The sequence below is a fragment of the Patella vulgata genome, chromosome 6 (genome assembly GCF_932274485.2).
Source record: "Patella vulgata chromosome 6, xgPatVulg1.2, whole genome shotgun sequence".
Taxonomy (NCBI): Eukaryota; Metazoa; Mollusca; class Gastropoda; family Patellidae; genus Patella; species Patella vulgata.
Window position 1 is genome coordinate 68596257 of NC_065884.2, and position 16970 is coordinate 68613226.

At 36.0% G+C, this 16970-nt stretch overlaps 1 protein-coding gene across 1 annotated transcript in view; it reads left to right on the forward strand.

Annotated features, from left to right (window-relative positions):
* Window positions 1-16970, forward strand: part of LOC126824498 (nuclear pore complex protein Nup160) — a 40415-nt gene that overhangs the window by 9653 nt on the left and 13792 nt on the right. Inside the window, exons 8-23 of the mRNA XM_056101908.1 lie at window positions 157-245; window positions 1540-1614; window positions 2800-2897; window positions 3855-4005; window positions 4956-5054; window positions 6261-6365; window positions 6955-7020; window positions 7685-7790; window positions 9601-9766; window positions 10463-10608; window positions 11246-11406; window positions 12286-12425; window positions 13375-13442; window positions 15286-15442; window positions 15848-16003; window positions 16650-16785. Of these exons, the coding sequence (XP_055957883.1) occupies window positions 157-245; window positions 1540-1614; window positions 2800-2897; window positions 3855-4005; window positions 4956-5054; window positions 6261-6365; window positions 6955-7020; window positions 7685-7790; window positions 9601-9766; window positions 10463-10608; window positions 11246-11406; window positions 12286-12425; window positions 13375-13442; window positions 15286-15442; window positions 15848-16003; window positions 16650-16785 (1919 nt within the window). The remainder of the gene's footprint in view (window positions 1-156; window positions 246-1539; window positions 1615-2799; window positions 2898-3854; window positions 4006-4955; window positions 5055-6260; window positions 6366-6954; window positions 7021-7684; window positions 7791-9600; window positions 9767-10462; window positions 10609-11245; window positions 11407-12285; window positions 12426-13374; window positions 13443-15285; window positions 15443-15847; window positions 16004-16649; window positions 16786-16970) is intronic.

Below are 16970 nucleotides of genomic sequence, written 5' to 3' on the forward strand. Positions count from 1 at the left end.
GGGTAAAATACCTCTCATAGCACCAGGAAATACATTACACTCAATTGTATTAGAGAAATCACCATTTGACTTTTTGATTGATTCACATTGAAAATGTAAATGGTGTTGTTTTTGTTTTCTTTATATTTTCATGAAAGTATTTTGGTGATTTTACAGGTTCAGGACACAAGATAAAAAGATTTTATTCAGCCAATGTGACGGCCATGAGGCTTTGTATTCATCTTAATTTTACAGATAAAAACTGCGTAAGTTCAGAAAAAAAGTTGAAAAATTAAAATCATTTCTCATTAAAACACAGATCCTATTTCGTTATGTTTTTTATAGTTCAAAATTTCGTTTTACTTGTCTTTACTATACTAGGATGTGGAATAGTTGTTATATAACCCGAGTTTGGATGATGTGAGGGATTAGCCAATGAAGCTGTCTGTTACGGCGAGTTTTTGGCTTGAAGTGCATGGAAATTTGTGTAAACCACTAGCGGCTTCATTGTTTGACGTCATAAGGTCAAAAGCCGCTCGTATGACAACTGAGGTGATTTTCCAGTACAGCCGGTCAGATCTTCATGTAGTGTAGGCCATCGAAAGTATAAAAAAAATGAAACGAAATATAGATCTGTGTTGTAATCAGATTGTGCATTCTAAAAGCAGATATCACCAGGGATATATTTGCGAGTCTTAACTGATTTGAAATGGAATTGAACCGCTAGAAAATTGATCAATTTACATGCTATAAGATTAGATATTGAAATAATTTAATCTTAAAGCACTAGTTAAACAGCCAACCTCGTGGGTTTTCTCCTGGTCTTCCGGTTTCCTCCCACTGCTAAAGACCCCTACGCGCAAGCGAATTATTGAAATAAAATTGAACCATATGTTAGACCCGAAATGACCTAGTTTGTGTCGAGTGGACGTTAAACCCCATCTCTCTCTCTCTCTCTACAAACAGTTATATTATAGTCGGCTTAGTGAGTAAGACATTGGCTCGCTAGCCTGGAGGTCTTGTGTTTGATCCCTGCATTGCCCAGAAATTTCATCGGGATTTACAGACGTTGTTTCCCCATGTCAGTGGTGCAGGACGAAACACAGAGGTGCTGTGTATAGATTGATGTTCACGTAAATGATCCCTTGGCAGTTGAAATTCGATATAAGAGTAAGCCATAGTGCCGTTGCCCGGGCAAAATTTCCCTCATAGAACACAGTATGGCGTATGCCCGTCTTCATTAGCCCAATTCGGAGCAGAACCGTAGGATGTTAAACCCCATTTCATTTATAGTTTTCATCTTTAAGATCTGGATAACGCTAAAATGATCATGTTCTTTGAAAAACTCTATATATATATTCACTAATATTAGAAAAAAATACAGTGGTTGATTTATTCTTTGAACAACATTTAGTAATTGGACATAATCAAATTACGTATATAACAACAATATTAGATTGTTTTGTTACAGTTTATGCTTCTTGAACCAACATATATTTGATTGTTGCCTTTACCATTTGTGCTTCTTGAACCAAATGATATTTGATTATTTTCTTACAGTTTGTGCTAGTTGAACCAACTTATGAAAATGGTAAATTTCACTTTCATCATATAACTACAGTATTTGCACCTCATGTAAGTAGAAATGTATTGTTATATTTGGATCTTGTGGTTGAAAGGGAAAACAGTCATTCTTTATGTTAGACTGCCAATTTCTATCTTTATTACTCAAAAAGGCAGAAGAACTACAACATAAAGGAGATAACACTGTAACCCGGGTATCATTTAAAGTTGCAATTTCATATTTTTAAGTTATATTTTTAAATTTATTAGAATAAAGCCTTAAAGTAGATGGTATCTATAAACATTCCTACCTTGTTAAAGAATAATCCTATTAATCCTATAATTCACTATTGCCAGTTGAGAAATTGGCAAAAATATCATTTTCATCTTCAAATTCAAACGTTTGAAGATAACTACTCCATGGTGGAGAATAGAAAACAAGGGAGGTAATTGTGTTATTATTTCCGGGGTAAATGAGTTTTAAGTGTGAGAATGACACCTATGATCGTATAATAGTGAGTTGACAACCTATTGAGCAAAAGACATAGAAATAATTATGTTTTGACTTTCTTAGAAAATATGAAATTGTAACTTTAATCTTGTGTATCTAGCATTAGTTTCTTTCACATTCATTTAATAAAAAATCTTTGTTTAAAGTAGCTAAGTCTCTGACTCAATATCATCCAAAGTCTTACCGGGAAAAGGTAGGCTTCTGATATCCAATATTTAAGACAAAATAAACATTTTACGATTGGTACACGAACCATGTACCATAGTGCGCTTCAGCGTCATTTGTAACAAGTGACCAGAAAGAACGAGGCTAGACATATTCCACAACTGCTGTCAAATATTGACGCCATGTCGTATCTGGAGAGAATGTGCAATAGACTGGAATAACCAGACGCTAGAAATTGTCATTCGGTTGAGACTCATGCCGTATTTCGCTGGACATAACTGATTTAGAATTAGAGTCAAAACAAAAACAATTGAATGTAAATCAGTTTATATACAATCAGATTACATTATTATATGCGTTGCGACCCATTAGGGTCAATTTCTAGGTCCCAAATTTTAGCGATTTAGCTCCTTTAAAAATTCGTAAAAATCGTTTAAAATCATCCAATTTATACTTGTGTCCAGTTTAATATTTAGCTATTAGATATTAATCAAAGCTTATAATTATATGCTGTATATATTAAATGTTATATTATATGCTGTATATATTATATGTTATATAATATGCTGTATATATTACAGGAAGATCTGGTAGATTATACTATATCATGTGATACATTGTTTACGTTATGGACGAGTACAACAGGTGAATCAACAGCTAGAGTTTATTTACTCACTGGGTAAGTTGCTGGTTTACTTTATTTACTAACCAGGTGAGTTAGATAAAATCAAAGATGTTTGAGTGTGTTCGCACATCACGCTTCGTCACCGCCTTATACCCTTATACCCAGATTAATCAGCATGACCATGTGAATGCTTTAAGCCCCGGATGAATGTGGGCCCCGTTGAACTGAAAGCCCAGGCGAATTGGGACCCCATGTGAATTTGGGGCCTGGGCAAAGCCGGATATCATACTAGTGTAATTTATTATTAAAACTGCCAGGAGATATATAAACAGAATGACGTCGATAATGGAGATGTTTGATGATAAATAATATGACCATTTATCTAGCGTGGTTCCCTGTTGTCAGTGGTGCAGGACAGGGGGTTGGAGGTGGGCGTGTTGGCAGGGGACATCATGTAGTCGTTTGAAATTTTAATGGGACAAAAATAGTCCTGTGTACACAAGATCCCTTGGCATTTGGATTTCGATATAAGTGAGTAGGTCGTAGCACCACTGTCTGGGAAATATTTCCCACATGGCACACTGTATGGTATATGCCCGTCTTCGTTAGCCAAGTGGAAGCAGAACAGTAGAACGTTAAACCCTTTTCTATTTTATTTTAAAGTCTACCCGAGCTCTGACTGGTAGGGGGGTTGGATGGCCAATGGTTAACGCATGCGCAATGCATCATGAGGCCTGTCAATTGAGTCAATGACGTGGTTTCGAATTCCCTGTTGTACGTGACAAGGAGTAGGGTCCAACCTCGTGGGTTTTCTCTGGGTCCTCCGGTTTCCTCTCACTGCTAAAGACCCCTACACGCAAGCGAATTATTGAAATAAAATTAAACCATATGTTAGTCCCAAAATGACCCAGTCTGTGTTGAGTGGACGTTAAACTCTCTCTCTGTCTCTCTCTCTGTCTCTCTCTCTTTGACAGGTAACCAATCAAGTAATGTTATTTCTTTCTCTTTCAGTGATACTGAACAATGGATAGACGTGATTCTCCAGCCACCAGAAACAACTGATGTTTGTTTGCCTAGTTATATTGATCCCCGCGATTTCTTTCTAGGGAAAATATTTTATCCTGGTTATTTCGCTCTTAAAGATATTTTAAAGGCTTTAAATGTAAGTTTTAGTTTTCATGTCGTTTGATCAGAACCAGTGACCTTATTCACAAAAAGGGAGCCAAGGTGGCTAAGTGAGTAAGAAACGGGCTCGCTAGCCTGGAGGTCGTGGGTTTGATGTAGCTGTTGGCTGAGAAAGTGGAGCAGGACGGAGGGCCTGACAAGGACAACTGTCTAGCTGTTTGGATGGGACAAAAAAACGAGGTCCTGGGTACAGATTGGCATGCACTTAAAAGATCTTTTGGCAGTAGAATTCAATATAAGAGTAGGCCTGGCAAAATTTCCGTCATTAGCCCAGTCGGAGTAGAACAGTAGAATGTTAAACCACATTATATTTCATTTCATTTATTCACAAAAATTTAAACTAAAATATTTTAAGAATGTAGGCTTTTTAATGGCTAAAGACATAAATTTTTTTACTGGGATTTGAAATCTCAACCAATGAAATGCCTGCATTCTTGAAATATTTTAGTTTTAAGTTTTCATGAATTCGATCCCAGGAATATTACAATTTGTTGTAAGTGGCTGTCTTGGCTTTCTTTATTCTTGTATAAAATGCTTAAGGTCTGTCATTGAGTCAAGTGGTGTGGTTTCGATTCCCCGCTTGTACATGACAAAGATAAGGGTTGCCTGTCCACCAACCTCATGGTTTTCTCTGGTTCTTCTGGTTTCCTCCCACAGCTAGAGATCCCTATCTGAAAGCGAATTCTTGAAGTAAAATTGAACTATATGTTAGTCCAGAAATAACCTAGTTTGTGTCAAGTAGACGTTAAACATAGAACTCTATTCACAAGCGAATTATTGAAATAAAATTGAAATGTGTGTTAGTCCAGAAATGACCCAGTTTGTGTCGAGTAGACATTAAACCTCGATCTCTCCCTCTCTTGACGTAAAACCACGAAATCAAAACAAACATTTGAGCCGTGTTTTATTTGTATCCTCTATTTTCAGGTATATCGTAGATCTGTAGACTCGAGTATCCAGATTGATAGCGTTAATATTAACATAGTAGATTTAAAAGAAGAAGTTACCAACGCTGTCGAGACAGAGGTCTGTGATCAGGAATCTTTTTGTGTGTGTTTTCTTTTTTTTTACTGGATAAATTCATTCATTCTGCTGCGTTGATTTTCAGAGACGTTGTGCCATGAGGAATGAACCGCTGACTCGCTAACTGGAAGAACTTGGTTTCACTCCAGGTGTGACGCTGGATTTTCTGGCACAGTTTCCCCTTGTCAGTGGCACAGGATGTATGGCCCGCAAAGGAAGAGTATTGGGTCGTTGAACCGTGGTCTCTTGTACACATTGGCGTGCACTAAAAGACCACTGAGCACTTTGAATTAGATAAAAATTTTGAAATGAGAGTAGGCTGTAGTGCCGCTGTTCGGACAAAATTCCATCATGGCACACTACATGGTTGAGGTCTTTTGTACACTTTGGCATGCACGTAAAAGAAAAATTGGCGTTCGAAATAAGAGTAGGCTGTAGTGCCGCTATGTGGACAAAATTTCCCTCATATCGCACTGCATGGTTTATGCCCTTCTTCATAAGCATAATTCCAACCTCATGGGTTTTTCTCCGGGTCCTCCCGTTTTCTCCCACTGCTAAAGACCCCTACGCGCAAGCGAATTATTGAAATAAAATTGAATCATATGTTTGTCCCAAAATGACCTAGTTTGTGTCGAGTGGACATTAAACCCCATTTCTCTCTCTCATAAGCATAAATGGAGCATCATTTCATTTCATTGATTTTCACAACAGTAAATGCTTCAATAACTCGCCAATGTTTTTGTAGCCTAAATCTTTACTCTATGTACATTTAGTCAGGAGTTTGTGAGTCTGAGCACAAAAATGAATTAATGTTGTAAATGTTATATGATTGTAGATATTTATTTGTAATGATAATAATTTTATAATTTAATTAATGTGTTAATTCTATAATTGTCATAATTATATTATTGTAGATAATTTTATTATTGTAGATAATTATTATTGTAATAAGTTTATTAGTAGATAGTTTTATTATTGTAGATAATTTTATTATTGTAATAAGTTTATTATTGTAATAAGTTTATTATTGTAATAAGTTTATTATTGTAATAAGTTTATTATTGTAATAAGTTTATCATTGTAATAATTTTATTATTGTAATAATTTATTATAGTAGATAGATGTATTATTGTAGTTAATTATATTATTGTAGATAATTTTATTATTGTATGTGATTATATTATTGTAGATAATATTATATAATTATAGATACGTAATTGTGCTATGGATTATGAGATACAAGAGGATGAATATTGTCAGTTACAACTCGATCAGTGGTCAAAATTCTACTCCTGTTGTTTACAATATAAAGAGGTAAAACGATAATTATGAAATGTCTCTAGCCTAGAAATGCAAAGTCACTCTTTCCTGCCTAGTTCCCCCTTGTCAGTGGTGCAGGACGTAGGGCATGACAAGGACAGCTGTCTGATCGTTTGGATGGGACCAAAAATGAGGTCCTGTGTACACATTGATGTGCACGTAAAAGATCCTGTGGCAGTTGGAATTTGATATAAGAGTAGGCCATACTGCAGCTTTCCAAGCAAAATTTCACTCATAGCACACTGTATATGGCGTAAACCTGTGTTCATTAGCCCAGTCGGAGTAGAACAGTAGGACGTTAAACCTCATTTCATTTCATTTATATTTATAGTTTTCATCTTTAAAATCTGTATATCGCTAAAAATGATCATGTTCTTTGAATATATTTCAATTTTTAAAATGTAATGTTTTATGTCTACATAATAAGTGTGATTTTTAAATGTTTTTTTTATATTAAACATAATATGTTGTTTATTTATATTAAACATAACATGTTGTTTATTTATATTAAACATAATATGTTGTTTATTTATATTAAACATAATTTGTTTATTTATATTAAACATAATTTGTTTATTTATAGGTTGGGAGTAAAATAAAGGGTATTTTCTCAGATAACGTCACCGGTCTGGTTTCTCTTGTTAAAAAGGTATGTTGTAAGTTTCGGTTTGATTGATTGTAAACTATAAACATTTGGGCAGTCGTTAATGTAGGAGTTATTTATGTCCGAGTGGATGAAGTTGTGTGGTAAGGAAACTGAGCCAAGACAAAGCTCTGTGGTTTTGCAAACATTGTTCTCTTTTTGTCAGGATTTGCGTAGCATGTGTCTATTGTTTTAAGATTGGAGGAAAAAGTTGAGGTCATGTGTAAGAGTTGGTAGAAATGCGGGAATATATATATAAAGAAAACAAAAATCAAATTAAAAACTCCCTGATAAAGTGTCAAGGTGATGTCAAACCCCATTCCATTATGTAGATGTCATGTGGTGTGACTGGTATGCTGTACATCCAATTAGTGGTCACATCCAATTAGTGCTCATATCCAATTAGTGCTCATATCCATTTAGTGCTCATATCCATTTAGTGCTCACACCCAAATAGTGTTCATATCTAATTAGTGGCCAAATTGATTTAATTAGTGATCACATCCAATTACTGGTCACATTCCAATACATATTTTACTATTCAAATATTTTCCGTCATTATTTGAATGAGCACTGAAAGTTGTGAGCTGAGTATATTTGTGAGATTTGGAACCCATAACTCATCATTTAATTTCTGTTGAATTCATGTCTTAATTATTTTCTACTACAGGAGTCATTAAGTTTTCTTCGAGTCTGTGATCGTCTGGAGGAAGTAAACCATCTCTCGGACCAACAATTACCATATTTAGATATTGATGTACAAGACGAGGATGAAGGTGAATTTAATTTCTTGTATTTTCAACTGTCAGTAAACAATGGACTCTGTCAATTCCGACATTGTATTTGATCGATACAATATGCTGGATTACACAGCACGTCGGAATACTCAATACCGGAAGTATTATTGTACATTCGAATATTGGAATTATTATTATATTGCACCCTCGAATACCTGGAACTTAAAATATGATGACATGAGAACTCAAATCAAATACCAAGGCTCTCTTACAAGAGATTATAAAATTATCAAGGTAATCAACTAAGACCGACACAAGTTTTATGCTCACAGATAATTGATTGGTGATTACTTGTCGGTTAACACCCACTGATTGAAGGTCGGATTATCCAATGTTAATTTAACGCAAATTGTGTGACGGGACTGCTGATTGTCACGCTAAAGTGCCAAATTATAGTTTTTTGTCATGAAGTGGCTCAGTGAGTAGCACGTTGGCTCGCATCTTCAATAGAAGGCTTGATCTCGCTTTAACTACGTACATCTTATCAAGGCCTTCACAAAATACCCTGCATATTTCAGCACTAATTTCGATTGCGTACAAGCTCAACTTGTGAGCTTATCTGATTCCTCGATTGTCGTGAATACCAAGTCTCGCGCTTTCAAGCTAAATTGACAAGGAAAGCTGTCTAGTCGTTCGGATAGGACGGAAAACCGAGGTCCCGTGTACACATTGGCGTGCACGTAAAAGATCCCTTGGCAGTTGGAATTCGATATAAGAGTAGGCCGTAGTGCCACTGTCCGGGCAAAATTTCCCTCATAGCACACTGTATGGTGTATGCCCGTCTTCATTAGCCCAGGTTAGGAGCAGAACAGTAGGACGTTAAACTTCATTTCATTTCATTTCTGAACGAAAGTATGAGTGTTTGAAGATGAATCATAGATGGTCTACTAGTGTAGCAGCGGTACTTTAAACTCTATTTCATTTCATTTCATTTCAAGCTAAATTGTCCACCTGTGATAACCGAGTTGCAAAGTTAAAGGTTCATTCAATGTCAAGGTTTCCGTGGAGGTCCCGATGTCACAACCCCTGATTGGACGCTACTGGTCACGTGTCTGTAGATAACATAGCTATAAGTTGGGGAATTGTGAAGTAAACAAGGAACGGCCAGATGTTGTGAAACTCGCAGTCGTTGCTTCAGGAACATGGTTGACTCGCTAACCTGGAGGTCCTCTGTTGACTGAGAAAGTTCATCTGGATTTTCCGGGGTGGTTCCTTCTTGTCAGTGGTGCTGCACCAAGGGCCTGGCAATGGACAGTGTATAGTCATTAATCAAACGCAAAAACCAAGGGCCCCTGAACACATTGGTGTGCCCGTAAACGATACCTTGGCAGTTGGATTTCGATATAAGAGTAGGCCATAGCGCCGCTGTCTGGTCAAAATTTCCCTCATAGCACACTGTATGGCGTATGCCCGTCTTCATTAGCCCAGCCAGGGCAGAACAGTAGGAGGTTAAACCCCATTTCGTTTCATTTTTTTTTTTCCATGAGCTTCCGGGGCCCCCGAGTTCACAAAGTATTCTCAGACCTAAGGAAAGTATTCTCAGATTTAAGTTAAGAATTTGCTCAACTTTCAATCAGTGTTTAAGAGAAATATCTTTGATCCAGAAACATAAACTTTGGACATAGTTTCTTATTTATGTATTTGATACATTAAAACAACAAAAGTTTTATAAATGGCTATTTTATTTTAGTTAAAATAAGAGGAACAAGTTTGAGTAAATTCTTAACTTAAGTCTGGGAATGCTTTGTGAACTTGGGGCTAGGTGTCATCATGATAATTGTTATTTCAGCATGGTCGTTACATCAAGATGTAAAAAGATTATGTGATTGTATCGGTCGAGTTGATAATGAGATCTCCAGTGAGCATGCTCAACAATTCCAGTCCCGTTTATTGTTACTGGATAATCCACAGGAACTGGCTGACCATCTGGTTGATCTAGTCTACTTCACGGAAGAGTGAGTTTTATGCTGTAAAGATTTTTTGAAAAGAAATATCTAATATTTGGGGGAAACGTGATATTATAACTAGCATACAGTGTTCTATAAATAGTAAGTGGGTTGGGGGGGAGGGAGGGGCGAATGTTTTAACTTATGCACATTAGATCATAAGGTCTGTCATGGAGTCAAGTGTTGTCTTTTTAATACGTGACAAGATGTAGGGTTGTGTGTTTTCTCTGGATCCCCCGGTTTCCTCTCACAGCTAAAGACCCTAAGCGCAAGCGATTTATTGAAATAAAATTGACCATGTCAAGTGAACATTAACATATCTCTCTCTCTCTCTCTCTCACACACAGCTGGGTTCTTTTCAAATTTGGTGTAAAGCATTGTGGTCATGAGAGAATGGACCCTATCAATATTCAGCATTCTGCGACCTTTCGTACCAAAGTTATGTCTTCTTGTCGAATGTTAATAGAGGCTTTATATATTTTTTTCAAATTTGATGGGAAGCATTGGGTTTATGAGAGGACGAACCCTATCAATATTCAGCATAGATTCAACAGTTTCTGGTTCCTATTGGATAAACTGCTATCAAGGCATAGCTGCTGTGTGAGCGTATTTCCAAGCTTTGCTTGAATTATCTTGTGGGCGTATGTTTCGTTGCCTGGCAACCTCTCCGTCTGCATGTTGATGATATTTTATATGATATTTCAGTGGTCGTCTTTCTACGACTAACTGTCAGTTACTCGGCCTACATATACAAGAGATTAATAACATAACAGTTGCCATGGAGATACTGATACGTCTGCTCGATTTAAACCAGGCAGAAACAGACGGACATATTTTAATGGAAGAATCTGGTAAGAAATATAATTGAATTGATTAATTCTCGTCTCGTGTTCATTCGTATTTAAATTAGGCTCATCAGGTTTCAGGGGGGGTGGATGGCCGAATGGTTAGCATTATGCGCGCTGTATCATAAGGTCTGTCATTTAGTCAACTGGTGTGCTTTCGAATCCCCGGTTGTACGTGACAAGGAGTAGAGTCGCCTGTCCAACCTTGTGAATTTTCTCCATGACCCCCCACTGCTAAAGACCCTTACACGCTAGCGAATTATGGAAATAAGATTAAACCATATGTTAGTCCCAAGTGGACTTTAAACCCCATTTCTCTCTCCCTCTCCAGGTCCTCCGGTTTCCTCCCATTGCTATTATTGAAATAATATTGCTATTATTGAAATAATATTGCTATTATTGAAATAAAATTAAACCATATGTTAGACCCAATACGACCTAGTTTGTGTCGAGTTGACGTTGACGTCAAACCCCATTTCTCTCTCTCTCAGTCCAGTATATCAAGGGTTCTTTTACGTGCACATCAATGTGTACACAGGACCTTGGTTTTTTGTCTCATCGGAATGATTATATGTTGTCCTTTGCCAAGCCCTCTTTGCCAAGCCCTCTTTGTAAAATGTTTTACTTTATTTCTGTATTTCAGGTATAGATGCAGAGAAACAGTCAATCTGTAGTCGTTTATTTCACAGTCAGACAGGAGTAGCCATCTTGTTAAAATGTCTACAACAGTATTCATCAAATCGACTGACCTTCACTAGAAATTTTATTCTACTTTCTGATCTTCTCATGAAATTTAGTCAACAGGTACATTGTTATTTTGTCCGGGAAATCCATACAAATGGACATATCTTTGTAAATACTGAACGGAATTAAACCATTTTTAGACTCATATTTCTATTAGAGATTCAACTTTCACAATATTGTAGTTTACAAGCGGTTAACAATTCCTGAAGAATTTAGTTATATGATGAATCTAAGTGAAATGAAATGAAATGAAATGAAATGAAATGGGGTTTAAGGTTCTACTGTTCTGCTCTGATTGGGCTAATGAAGATGTGCATACGCCATACAGTGTGCTATGAGGGAAATTTTGCCTGGACAGCGGCACTATGGCCTACTCATATCGAATTCCAACTGTCAAGTGATCTTTTATGTGCACGCCGAAGTATACACGGGATCTTGTCATTTTTTTTTTCATCCGAACGACTAGAAAGCTGTCCTTGTCAGGCCCCTCCATCCTGCGCCACTGACAAGGGGAAACCATGCCGGAAAACTTTCTCGGCCAGTGCAGCGATCTAACTTGCGACCTCCAGACTAGCAAGCCAGCATCTTACCCACTTGGCTCCCATGAATCCGAGTACATTTATGTGTGGATTATATGACTTTAATACCACACCATAACAAGGTTCATTCTGCAGTTTACAATTTCAGATTATAAACTACATGATTAACTTAGAGTTTCTCCATTGTTGGACATTTTAATCTCCTTGTTGTCAGTCGACTACATGTAGAAACTAGTCATATATGTCACATATCCTATTATATCCGTTATTATAAATCGAACAATAATAATAATAATAATTTTGTCACACACACACACATACACACACACACGTGGTTATAATATAATAACTGAAAACTAAAGTAAAAATCTATAATGTGTATATTTTATTAATTTTGCAGCATCAATATGGAGTAGATTTTGATACAGCCATGCACATCCGAACATCCCTCATACCAGAATTAGCTATGTTGATAAAAAATTACATGGTTCTAGATCAGTTCTCACATGTAGTAGCTACTCCAACTCAAAACAACGCACTGTAAGTACTGACTTTATAATAGATAATGCTCTGTAAGTACTGACTTTATAATAGATATTGCTCTGCAAGTACTGACTTTATAATAGATATTGCTCTGCAAGTACTGACTTTATAATAGATATTGCTCTGTAAGTACTGACTTTATAATAGATAATGCTCTGTAAGTACTGACTTTATGATAGATAATGCTCTTCAAGTACTGACTTTATGATAAATAATGCTCTGTAAGTACTGACTTTATAATAGATAATGTTCTGTCAGATTATCAGGCTTGTTACCTATGCAAATTGTGGTCTTAATCCAAGGTTTGTATGTGACAAGAAGTAGAGTTGTCAGCCTAAACTCGTGGATTTTCTCTGGTTTTTTTAAGCCAGGAGGTGGCCATTGGTCAAACACTGTATATTATAAGGAGTAGGCGGGCTAGATCTATTTGTTAAGACCAACTCAATTTTTGTCAAGGTTGCTGAGATGTAAATAAGGTAAGGGCACGTGATTGTTGGCAAGATTCAAGGTTAAGGTTAGGGTAAGCGTTAGAGCCATATCCAGGGTGAGGGTTAGAGTGGGGATTAGTGCTAGCCCAGTTTACATCTTGTGACCTTTAACCAAACTTGAAGTTGGCCTTATCAAATAGATCTAACCAGGAGTAGGGTCATCTGCCATAATTCATAGGCTTTATCTGGTTATCTTCCACTTATTGTGGGGGGTGAGATGGCCGAATGGTTAGCACATGCCCGCTGTATCATGAGGCCTGTCATTGAGTCAACTGGTGTGATTTTGAATCCCCGGTTGTATGTGACAAGGAGTAGGGTTGCCTGCCCAACCTTGAAATAAAATTAAAACCATAATGTTAGTCCCAAAATGACCTAGTATGTGTCGAGTGGACATTAAACCCAATTTCTCTCTCTCTCTCTCCCACTTATTAAATATATACTATTGTGATATTTTCTAGAGAATTTAATCTGCGCCAGTTGTCCATCCTTGAGATTGCTGATAGTTCTGGACTATCACCCAATAAAGGTAAGAAATGATCTGGCCCCAAGATCAAAAAGCATTCTCAGACTTAAGTTAAAGATTTACTCAAAATTGTTCGCCTTATTTTAACTAAAATATAGCCCTTTATAAAACTGTTGTTTTAATGTATCAAATACATCAATAAGAAACTATGTGCCAAGTTTTGTGTTTCTGGATCAAAGATATTTCTCATAAACAAGTTTTCTAAGTTTTTGAAACTTGTGCTCAATCCTTTTGATATTTGTCAATAAAATATGTTTAAACTAAATTGAAAGACTTTAGTTTAGTAAATTTATAACTTAAGTCTGAGAATGCTTTGTGAACTCGAGCCAGAAGTTCATAGATATTTTATTGGTGGGAGACTGATTAACACATTCCTACTGATATCAATTGATGTGTCACTTGTAAATAAAAACGAGATTACTATAACATAGTTTGGGTTAACAGAAATAAAAGATGATCTGGATTCGACATTTTATTCTAACATGTACAATAGTATCAAAGTACTAAATATAAAAGAAACCCTTCTCACGATAATCACATAGCAGGTTACAGAACAATGGTGTGTGATAATTGAACACATTGTAGTTATTATCTAACTTGACCATGATTATACATATACCAGCCGCTGGGCCTTTGTTAAATTAAACAATAGTATGGTCACTTAAAGTTACAATTTCATATTTTCTAAGAAAGTCAAAACATAATTATTTCTATGTCTTTTGCTCAATAGGTTGTCAACTCACTATTATACGATCATAGGTGTCATTCTCACACTTAAAAACTCATTTACACTGGAAATAATAACACCAGTACCTCCCAATTACCTCCCTTATTTTCTATTCTCCACCATGGAGTAGCTTTTTTCAAACGTTTGAATTTGAAGAGGAAAATGATATTTTTGCCAATTTCTCAACTAGCAATAGTGAATTATAGGATTAATAGGATTATTCTTTAACAAGGTAGGACTGTTTATAGATACCATCTATTTTAAGGCTTTATTTTAATAAATTTTAAAAATATAACGTAAAAATATGAAATTGCAACTTTAAAGGACATCGGAGATTGTATCACACAATGATGATTCTAATCTTTTACCTATCACTGTCGCTCACATTATGTAACATTACAAACACAATAACCTGATAAGAATATCCACAACAAACAAATGCTCATATTCTGGATAATTTGGTTTTCATGCTTTGTAATATCCAAATTGAACACATCATGCAGGTAATATGCAATTTTCATACACTAATATTTAAAACAACATCACCGAACTTGGGTGATAACATGAAGAATATAGTGCAAGAGTAAAAAAGATATTTGTAGAGATAATCTTGTGTACACCAGATTGAACTTCTTTTTAGTTCAGAGTTGCGGGGAGCTGCTGGCTTGATAGCCTGGACGTCTCAGGTTTTTCCGTGGTGCAGGACGTACATGTAGGGTCTGACATGGACAGCTGTCTAGTTGTTCGGATGGAACGGAAAATCGAGGTCCTGTAAACACATTGAAGTGCACGTAAAAGAACCCTTGTCAGTTGGAATTCGATATAAGAGTAGACCGTAGCTCTGTTGTCCAGGCACAATTTCCTTCATAGCACACTCTTTGAGAAAAAACAAATTGTTTTTTTCATTTTTCAACCATTGCTTTGATGATGTTAATATTTTCAACCATTTGCTTTGATGTAAACATTTTCAACCATTGCTTTGATGTAAACATTTTCAACCATTGCTTTGATGTAAATATTTTCAACCATTGCTTTGATGATGTTAATATTTTCAACCATTGCTTTGATGTTAATATTTTCAACCATTGCTTTGATGATGTTAATATTTTTTTATTACAGGTTCTGGAAACTCGACATTGTTTGAAATATTTTTAGATGGAGTCGGAGGAAGTTATTCTAGGTCATTACTAGGTCAAAGTTCACTGGTTAATGTGGAAACACCTTCTATATGGATTGACCTTTTGCTTCCATTGTCTGTTCTACAAGCTAGACTCCTGTATCCTTCATAGTATTTTAAATGAAATGAAATGGGATTCAACATCCTACTGCCAACGGCCGAATGGATAGCGCATGCACATTATATCATAACGTCTGTCATTGAGTCAAATGGCGTAGGTTCGATTCCCTGGTTGTATGTGACAAGGAGTAGGCTTGCCTGTCCAACCTCATGGGTTTTGTCCAGGTCCTCCGGTTTCCTCCCACTGCGAAAGCCACCTACGCGTCAAATGAATTATTGAAATAAAATTGAACCATGTTAGTCTCAAAATGACTTAGTTTGTGTTGAGTGGACGTTAAACCCCCTCTTTCAGAAATTTATAATCACGATGGAAGTTTAATGAGAAAGTTTGTTTTTTTTGTAAGTTTTTATACAATAGCCACTGTTACCTTGACAATCATACAGCTGGCCAATGAGTGAAGAGTTTGTGTTTGCTGAGTTTTTGGTTGGTTCTTGTCAGTATCTATGGTTACAGGAATATATACGACAAACAGATTCCTGGTGTAATAAAAATGTTTCAGCTCGACAATTTCTCCTTGGTTTAGCCTATCTCCATTTTGAGTAAGTTTTGTTTTTCATAATAAAGAAAAATTAACCAGGCTCGAAGTTGACAAAGCATTCTCAGTTAATCAATTTTCAATCACTGTTTATGAGAAATATCTTTGATCCAGAAACACAAAACTTTGCCCATAGTTTCTTATGGATGTATAAGATAAGTTAAAAGAACATGAGTTTTATTAAGGGCTATATTTTAGTTAAAATAGGGCGAACAATTTTGAGTAAATTCTTAACTTAAGTCTGAGAATGCTTTATGAACTCGAGTTAAGGGTATCACTGTAACCTGGATATCATTTAATCTTGTGTATCTAGCACTAATTTCTTTCACATTCATTCAATATCAAATCTTTGTTTAAAAATTCGTAAAAATCATTTATAATCATCCAATATCATCTAATTTGTACTGCTGTCCAGTTTAAAGCTGACTAATTAATTTTGATAATGAGTGTTGAGTTTACAAGAATTTAATTTCCTGACCACTGTTCAAATATTAATCATTATACATCATTAATCAATTGGGTTGTTTATTTTTTAACAGTGATTGAGAAATTAAACACTTGTAAATTTAACCTGTCTCATATTTCACAATAGGTTTCTGTAGTATAACTCCATTTCATTCATGAATATTCATGTTAGCGTTTTGTTTCAGTGAGCCATCCAAGGCTGTAGACTGTTTTGTCAGGGCTGGTAGTGGAGTCACATCAGATGAGTTTTTATCACAGAAATTATTACAAGTTGATGAAGAAAGTACGGAATCATCTCTAGAAATACTCTTTTATTTAAAGGTAAGTCTGAATGTTTCTATACTTGTATATAGTTTAAATGGGATGGGGGGGGTGTATGGCCGAATGGTTAGCACGTGCACGCTGTATCATCAGGCCTGTCATTGATTCAACTGGCATGGTTTCGATTCCTCCGTTGTAAGTGACAACGATGGGATGAGGCATATATTAACGGTTAGTCTAATCGT